The 8,175-nt window shown below is 68.1% G+C and overlaps 2 protein-coding genes across 2 annotated transcripts; one reads left to right on the forward strand and one right to left on the reverse strand.

Moving 5' to 3' along the window:
- The first annotated feature begins 2,410 nt into the window (after window positions 1-2,410).
- TMEM88 (transmembrane protein 88) lies at window positions 2,411-4,567 on the forward strand. The gene is made up of 2 exons (XM_054005391.1): window positions 2,411-2,699; window positions 3,959-4,567. Exons 1-2 carry the CDS (start codon window positions 2,436-2,438, stop codon window positions 4,229-4,231), a joined length of 537 nt encoding a protein of 178 aa, XP_053861366.1. The 5' UTR covers window positions 2,411-2,435; the 3' UTR covers window positions 4,232-4,567.
- A 1,977-nt stretch (window positions 4,568-6,544) lies between these two features.
- Window positions 6,545-8,136, reverse strand: NAA38 (N-alpha-acetyltransferase 38, NatC auxiliary subunit). The gene is made up of 3 exons (XM_054005552.1): window positions 8,026-8,136; window positions 6,991-7,174; window positions 6,545-6,755 (listed from the first exon to the last, which is right to left on the reverse strand). The coding sequence occupies exons 1-3, from the start codon at window positions 8,101-8,103 to the stop codon at window positions 6,643-6,645; spliced, it is 375 nt and encodes a 124-aa protein (XP_053861527.1). The 5' UTR covers window positions 8,104-8,136; the 3' UTR covers window positions 6,545-6,642.
- Window positions 8,137-8,175: the final 39 nt, after the last annotated feature.

The raw sequence follows: 8,175 nt of genomic DNA on the forward strand, positions 1-8,175 counted from the left end.
TATCTCCAGGGGGGACCATGGTTACGTGGGGAGGAAATCCTGGGCGATCAGAGGGGACGATCAAGTGGATCTTCTGATCTGAAACTACCCTGGCATTATTAAAGCAATAACTGCCCATGACTGCCATAAGAACATAAGTTCGGCCACATTGGGTCAGATCAAAGGTCCAGTGGCCAATGCCAGGTGCCCCAGAGGGAGTGAACAGAACAGGGAACCATCAAGTGATCCATCCCCTGTCGCCCATTCCCGGCATCTGGCAAGCAGAGGCTAGGGACACCATCCGTGCCCATCCTGGCTAATAGCCATTGATGGACCCATTCTCCATGAACTTCTCTAGTTCTTTTTTGACCCGTTATAGTTTTGGCCTTCGCAACATCCTCTGGTGAGGAGTTCCACAGGTTGACTGTGCGTTGTGTGAAGAGATACTTCCTTTTGTTTGTTTTCAGTCTGCTGCCTATTCATTTCATTGGGTGACCCCTCGTTCTTGTGTTATGAGGAGGAAATAACACTTCCTTATTTACTTTCTCCACACCTGTCATGATTTTACAGACCTCAATCATATCCCCCCCTTAGTCGTCTCTTTTCCAAGCTGAAAAGTCACAGTCTTATTCATCTCTCCTCATGCGGAAGCCGTTCCAGACCCTAATAATTTTTGTTGACCTTTTCTGAACCTTTTCCAATTCCAATATATCTTGTTTGAGATGGGGCAACCACATCTGCACACAGTATTCAAGGTGTGGGTGTCCCATGGATTTATATAGAGGCAATAGGATATTTTCTGCCTTATTATCTATCCCTTTCCTAATGATTCCCAACGTTCTGTTCGCTTTTTTGATGCTGCACATTGAGTGGATGTTTTCAGAGAACTATCCACAGTGACTCCAAGATCTCTCTTGAGTGGACACAGGTCAGTGCCAGACTCAGCCTGAGCCTTCGTGGGTCAAGCGGTTTTCCTGTGTGGGTCCCTCCCCCTGCACACAACACTACTCAGAAAACAAAGTAACTTTATTTTTAGTTGGTATAGCAGGGCTAGCAGGGGCTGTGGGTCAGGAGTGAGGGGCTGGGAGGGGGCAGGGCTAGCAGGGGCTGCAGGTCGGGAGTGAGGGGCACCGGCAGAGCTGGGGGGGGCAGGGCTGGGCTGGCAGGGGCTGTGGGTCGGGAGTGAGGGACACCGGCAGAGCTGGGGGGCAGGGCTGGGCTGCAGGTTGGGAGTGAGGGGCTGGGAGGGGGCAGGGCTGGGCTGGCAGGGGCTGCGGGTCGGGAGTGAGGGGCACCGGCAGAGCTGGGCTGGCAGGGGCTGCGGGTCGGGAGTGAGGGGCACCGGCAGAGCTGGGCTGGTAGGAGCTGCGGGTCGGGAGTGAGGGGCTGGGAGGGGGCAGGGCTCGCAGGGGCTGCGGATTGGGAGTGAGGGGCTGGGAGGGGGCAGGGCTGGGCTGGCAGAGGCTGCGGGTTGGGAGTGAGGGGCACCGGCAGAGCCGGGCTGGTAGGAGCTGAGGGGCTGGGCTAGCAGGGGGCTGCGGGTCCGGAGTGAGGGGCACCGACAGAGCCGGGCTGGTAGGAGCTGCGGGTCGGGAGTGAGGGGCTGGGCTAGCAGGGGCTGCGGGTCGGGAGTGAGGGGCACTGGCAGAGCTGGGCTGGTAGGAGCTGCGGGTCGGGAGTGAGGGGCACCGGCAGAGCTGGTCTCGCAGGGGGCTGCGGGTCGGGAGTGAGGGGCAGCGGCAGAGCCGGGCTGGTAGGAGCTGTGGGTCGGGAGTGAGGGGCACCGACAGAGCTGGGCTGGTAGGAGCTGTGGGTCGGGAGTGAGGGGCACCGGCAGAGCTGGGCTGGTAGGAGCTGCGGGTCAGGAGTGAGGGGCACTGGCAGAGCTGGTCTCGCAGGGGGCTGCGGGTCGGGAGTGAGGGGCAGCGGCAGAGCCGGGCTGGTAGGAGCTGCGGGTCGGGAGTGAGGGGCACCGACAGAGCTGGGCTGGTAGGAGCTGCGGGTCGGGAGTGAGGGGCACCGACAGAGCTGGGCTGGTAGGAGCTGCGGGTCGGGAGTGAGGGGCACCGGCAGAGCTGGGCTAGCAGGGGCTGCGGGTCCGGAGTGAGGGGCACCGGCTGGGGGGGGACAGGGCTGGGGGGGGAGGGGTGACAGGCAGCGGATCAATTCGAAGCATCCTTGGAATCTGAGCAGGACAAATTCCTGCCCCGACTTTGCACATGGGGCGGGGGAGGTGAGAGGGGGGAGGGGAATGAGCCAGGCAGCAAAGCCAGGAAAATCTCCCCCCCCCCCCCCGCCTCTTGTTCCAGGACTCGGCCCCCCAACTCCTCCCCTGCTGCCCCCTGGATGGTGGGGGGGCGGGGGCCGGGCCGGGCAGACGCGGCGGGGGAGGGGCCGGGCCGCCCTCGGGCGCTATAAAGGGCAGCGCGCAGCGCCCGCGCAGGGAACCCCCGGCCATGTCCGGCTCCCCGGCAGCGAGCGGGCGGGAGGAGCCTGGCGGGGCGCCGGGGGGCAGCCCGGTGCCGCCGCCCCCGTACGGCGCGGGAGACCCGGAGCCGGAGCTGCGCGGGGCGCTGGACTGTCTGGCCTGCGCCGTCCTGCTGAGCGCGCACAACCTGCTGGCCGCGGCGCTCTGCGCGCTGCTCTGCGCCCTGGTCTGCGCGGCCGCGCTGCTGCCCGCGGGGACCGCGCTAGGGCTGGGCTTCCTCTGCCACTCCAAGGTGAGCCCCCGAGCCCCCCACAACCCACCAGAGCCCCCTCCCCTCTGTGCCCTCTTACCCCCCACAATCCACCATAGAGCCACCCCTTTCTGACTCCCGCAGGGCCCCTCCAATGTGAGACTCCCGGGGCCCCCCACAGACCGGGGCTGCGGGTTGGGAGTGAGGGGCACCAGCAGGGGCTGCGGGTCGGGAGTGAGGGGCACCGGCAGAGCTGGGGCGGGGAGGGCTGGGCTGGCAGGGGCTGTGGGTCGGGAGTGAGGGGCACCGGCAGAGCTGGGGGGGCAGGGCCGGGCTAGCAGGGGCTGCGGGTCGGGAGTGAGGGGCACCGGCAGAGCTGGGGGGGGCAGGGCTGGGCTGGCAGGGGCTGTGGGTCGGGAGTGAGGGGCACCAGCAGGGGCTGCGGGTCGAGAGTGAGGGGCACCAGCAGAATTGAGGGGGGCAGGGCTGGGCTGGCAGGGGATGTGGGTCAGGAGTGAGGGACACCGGCAGAGTTGGCGGGAGGGACAATATCGCTGCCCTTGGATTCCTGGGGCGGGGTTGGCCCCCCCACCCCATGGAGCTGCCAGATGCTCTGGGTGGTCCCAGGCCCCCATCAGGAATGTTAAATTCCCAGCAGCCCCAGAAATGGGGCCGGGGGCGGGGTGCGGAGAGATGAAGCAGCTGAAATGCAGTGGCGGGCTGGGGGGGTTGAGACAAGCAAGATGAACCCAGGAGTCCTGGCTCCCAGACCCCCCTCCCCCCACTGGCCCCCACCTGGCCCCGGAGCCAGGGAGAGAACTCAGGCGTCCTGCCATTCCCCTCCCCTGCCCCGATCCCACCTGACAGCTGACGAAGTGCAGACCGGGGGGGGAGGTCTGGTTGTGGCTGATAACCCCATGGGGCCGGGACAGCCCGTCCCGGCGCAGCCAGCGCCTCCTGGTGCCACCCCCCGTGCGATCAGTCCCGACAAAGGTGTGGGGGGGCTGGTACCCATTCAGGCATTTGGTGAGGGGAGCTTAGACAGCAGGTGTGTGTGTTTGCACGTCGGCCCCATCCCTGCATGCATACAATTGTGCAAGCGCTCAGTGCCCATGCATGTGCAAGCCATGGGGGCAAGAGGGCGCCGCTCTTTGCACGTTCATGCATGCATGTGCCAGCCCCTGGCGGCAGGTGTGCATGCACAGCTGCCAGCTCTGAAACGTGCAAGGGCAGGCGCCGACCCAGGGCTGGTTTGCATGCCTGTCGCACGCGAACTGACTCTTTCCCCTTCCCCCCCGCAGTTCCTGCATGCCCGGGTGGCCCCATGCGAGGCCCATCTTCACGACGCTGGTGCCACGGCCCTGCTCGTGCTCGGCTTCACCCTGCTGCTGCCACTCCTGGTGCTGGGCCTGGCCGCCTTCGTCCGGCTGGCCCGGCGGCTCCAGCTGGGCTACTGCCTGCTGCCCTACAGCCTGGCCGTCTACCGGCACCTGCCCGCCAGCCGCTACCACCAGGCGGCTTGGTGCTGCCCCCGGGCCCGTGCGCCCGCCCCGGGGGACAAGGTCTGGGTGTGAGGGGGCCCGGAGAGCCCTGCTGTGACCCCCCACACGGGTGAGAGACACCGGAGGGCACCCGGCTGCCACTCCCCACAGCGAACGAGGAGCACCCCGCAAGATGCAGCCTGGGAGGACTCCCCCTTGGCGCTGACACCCCAAAGAGACTGGGGGGGGCAGGGGAATCGCTGCTGGTTTGGGGTGAGCGACACCTCCTCGTTCTGCCACTGGCTACTTTGGGGGGCCAGCGTTTGCACCTGGGGTTTGGGGGAGGGGCTGTCAGGGGCAATCTAGGGAGGGCTGTGGGTCTGGACTGGGGGGGCTGTTGATCTCTGGGACTGGACTGGTTTGGGGTGGAGGGGCGGGGCTGGATCTGAGCTGGATGGGGTAGGGGGTCCTGGGGGGCTGAGGGTGATGGGCAGGCTAGGGTGGCTGTGGTGGGGCCTTCAAACGAAGCAGATGTGTGGGGGGGTCATTTTATTATCAATAAAAATCCTTTTCTAGCCAGCAGGTTCATTTCTTTGTCTCCCCCCCTCCCCCCCACAAATGTTTGTGTGTCACTCAAGGGAGGGGGGCACCCCCCCACCCTCAGGTCCAGCCATGGGGAACTCCCCCCACATCTGCTGTAGGTTCCCCTTCTGCCCCCTGCCTGTAGAACTCCCTGCCACAGGATATCTGCCAGCAGGTTCCCCCCTATTCCCTGTGGACTCTGTTGGGCCGGGCGCTGCCCAGATCCTCTGCTGCTGGCCTTGCCCCCCCAACCCCTCATGGCCGTTCCCTGACCCCCGCTTGCCCTTCCGCTCCGGGGCTGGCCCGGCTCCACGGCAAACAGCCACCGGGGAAACACGCTGAAGTTTTCCATGGCTGGAGGGAGTACAGGCAGGGCCCAGGCGCTGGGGTCGGAACCACCCAGGGGGCCGGCACTCCATGGACCCGCAGCCCTGCCCCTGCTGGGGGGCAGGGGTCAGGTTGGAGGATGGGGAACCTACCAGCGGAGGGGACAAGGGACTGGGGTGAGATGGGGCCAGGAGCTGGGAGAGGGAGGGAAGTGATGGGTGCCCAAAGCAACAGAAAATCAGTGACAGAGCCAGGGAGAGAACCCAGGAGTCCTGGCTCCCGGCCCCCTCCGCCCCCGGTCTAACCCACCAGCCCCCTTCCCCTCCCAGAGCCGGGGAGAGAACCCAGGAGTCCAGGCTCCAGCCCCCACTCGGCATGTTTTCGAGCAGGCTGTCTGGGGGGGGGGGAGGGGGGCTGGCGTCACTGCGGGGAACATGGGAAGCAGCTGGGGATAAGATAAGCGGCTCCCCCGGGGCGCATCCCGCAGCAGGGGAAGGGCAGGCCGGAGGCACAGAACGGCCCATTGTTCGGCGCTGATGGGAACAGCAGGTGCTGGGCTGGGGGCCAGGCCCGGCCTGAGGCCACCAAGCCGGGGAGTCCGCAGCGTGGTCCCCCAGCCTTGGACTGCAGGGGCAGCAATGGCCAGCAAGGGGTTAACAGTGCTACTGGGGGGAGGGGGAGCAGGGGAAACAAATCAGGAGGGGCTGCGGGTCGGGAGTGAGGGTCACCGGCAGAGCTGGGGCGGGGAGGGCTGGGCTAGCGAGGGCTATGGGTCGGGAGTGAGGGGCACCGGCAGAGCTGGGGCGGGGAGGGCTGGGCTGGCAGGGGGCTGCGGGTCGGGAGTGAGGGGCACCAGCAGAGCTCGGGGGGGGGGGGGGGAGAGATCAGGGCTGGGCTGGCAGGGGCTGCGGGTCGGGAGTGAGGGGCACCAGCAGGGCTGTGGGGGCTGTGGGTCGGGAGTGAGGGGCACCGGCAGAGCTGGGGGGAGGGGGGAGAGATCAGGGCTGGTGGCAGGGGCTGCGGGTCAGGAGTGAGGGGCACCAGCAGCACTGGGGGGGCAGGTCGGGAGTGAGGGGCGCTGGCAGGGCTGGGGGGCAGGGGCTGTGGGTCAGGAGTGAGGGGCACCGGCAGAGCTGGGGGGAGGGGAGGGAGATCAGGGCTGGTGGCAGGGGCTGCGGGTCGGGAGTGAGGGGCACCAGCAGCACTGGGGGGGCAGGTCGGGAGTGAGGGGCGCTGGCAGGGCTGGGGGGCAGGGGCTGTGGGTCAGGAGTGAGGGGCACTCGCAGAGCTGGGGGGAGGGGAGGGAGATCAGGGCTGGTGGCAGGGGCTGCGGGTCGGGAGTGAGGGGCACCAGCAGCACTGGGGGGGGCAGGTCGGGAGTGAGGGGCGCTGGCAGGACTGGGGGGCAGGGGCTGTGGGTCGGGAGTGAGGGGCAGAGCAAAGGAACCGGCTTGTTTCCGGGCTGTGACGCCGAAACAAAGGAGGTCGAGGCGGCTGCACGGGGTCCCCACAGGTTTAATGCACAGAGCGAGGCCCGGCTGCCAGCCCCGGTGCCCGGCTGTGCCCCGTGGGCAGATCCCTGCGCTGGGTGCGTCTCACAGGTACTGGGGGCTGCCCAGGTTCTCCAGCTCCACCTCGATGGAGACGATGTGGTGGCCGGGGACCATGGCCAGGCCCAGCACACGCGGCTCGCTGGCCGCGAAGGAGTCTGGGGATGAGAGGGGGGGTCAGACAGTCACTCCCCACCCAGCCCCCCTGCTCCAACCACCAGCCCCCACTCCCCTCATAGAGCTGTGGAAAGAACCCAGGAGTCCTGGCTCCCAGCTCCCCCTGCTCTACCAACCAGCCCTCACTCCCCTCCCAGAGTTGGGGAGAGAACCCAGGAGTCCTGGCTCTCAGCCCTCTCCCACCCCCGAGCGGAGGAACCCAGGCGTCTGGCGCACCGCTGGCTTTGAGGTACTCCTGCGCAGAGCCCAGGATAACGTTGCAGTCACGGTCGGTGCAGAGGAAACAGCCGACGAGCGTCCGTCCGTCTGTCATGCAGATCCGCATGTTCCTGTTGAGCAGCGTCTCCAGCTTGCGGCGGGCGCGGGCGCAGGGGGAGTCGGGCGCCTCCCCGTCCGAGTCCTGAGGGGAGATGGGAGCTCAGCACCGCCGGGCCCGCAGACCCCGAAAGGTCCTGGGGCCCCTGCGCCCCCCACCTGGCACGTCTACCCTCCCCCGCCTCCTGAGCGCCCAGTGACCTCCCGGCGCCCCGACCCTCCCCCGCACTCCCCACCCGGCACCTCTACCCTCCCCCGCACCCCCTGACCTCCCGGCGCCTCGACCCTCTCCCTCACCCCATAGGCCAGGGACCTAGTAACTTCCAGCCCAGCTCCCTACAGCCCCAGAGCCCCACTGACCCCCATGAACCAGCCCCCAGCCCCGCCCCCTCATCCTCAGCCCCACCCCACTGCCCTCCCGGCTCCGCCCCCTCATCCCCAGCCCCTCCCCCACTGCCTTCCCGGCCCCGCCCCCTCATCCCCAGCCCCACCCCGCTGCCCTCCCGGTCCCGCCTCCTCATCCCCAACCCCTCCCCCACTGCCCCGCCCCCTCATCCCCAGCCCCCACTGCCCTCCCAGCCCCGCCCCCTCATCCCCAGCCCCTCCCCCACTGCCTTCCTGGCCCCGCCCCCTCATCCCCAGCCCCTCCCCCACTGCCTTCCCGGCCCCTCCCCCTCATCCCCTCCCCCACTGCCTTCCCGGCCCCGCCCCCTCATCCCCAGCCCCCACTGTCTTCCCGGCCCCGCCCCCTCATCCCCAGCCCCTCCCCCACTGCCTTCCCGGCCCCGCCCCCTCATCCCCAGCCCCTCCCCCACTGCCCCGCCCCCTCATCCCCAGCCCCTCCCCCACTGTCTTCCCGGCCCCGCCCCCTCCCCCCAGCCCCTCCCCCACTGCCCTCTCGGTCCCGCCCCCTCACCACCGGCCCCGCCCCCTCACCGCGGGGCTCCCCCCGCCCCCGTGCGGGCCGCGGCCGCAGCACCCGTTCTCCTCGCGCTGCCCGGCCGCCGCCGCCATCGCCGCCCCGCCCGGCTCTCGCGAGCGCAGCGCGAGACCAGCGGCCCTTGCGCGGGGCGGGGGGCGGAGCTA

The sequence above is a fragment of the Malaclemys terrapin genome, chromosome 15, assembly GCF_027887155.1.
Source record: "Malaclemys terrapin pileata isolate rMalTer1 chromosome 15, rMalTer1.hap1, whole genome shotgun sequence".
Lineage (NCBI taxonomy): Eukaryota > Metazoa > Chordata > Testudines > Emydidae > Malaclemys > Malaclemys terrapin.

Coding starts and splice junctions, on each gene's coding strand:
- NAA38 (XM_054005552.1), bottom strand. CDS start 8,103: ATGGCGGCGGCGGCCGGGCAGCGCGAGGAGAACGGGTGCTGCGGCCGC. Junction 7,175..8,025: donor GGGGCGGGGGGAGCCCCGCG/GTGAGGGGGCGG, acceptor ATCTCCCCTCAG/GACTCGGACGGGGAGGCGCC. Junction 6,756..6,990: donor GGAGTACCTCAAAGCCAGCG/GTGCGCCAGACG, acceptor TCTCATCCCCAG/ACTCCTTCGCGGCCAGCGAG.
- TMEM88 (XM_054005391.1), top strand. CDS start 2,436: ATGTCCGGCTCCCCGGCAGCGAGCGGGCGGGAGGAGCCTGGCGGGGCG. Junction 2,700..3,958: donor GCTTCCTCTGCCACTCCAAG/GTGAGCCCCCGA, acceptor TCCCCCCCGCAG/TTCCTGCATGCCCGGGTGGC.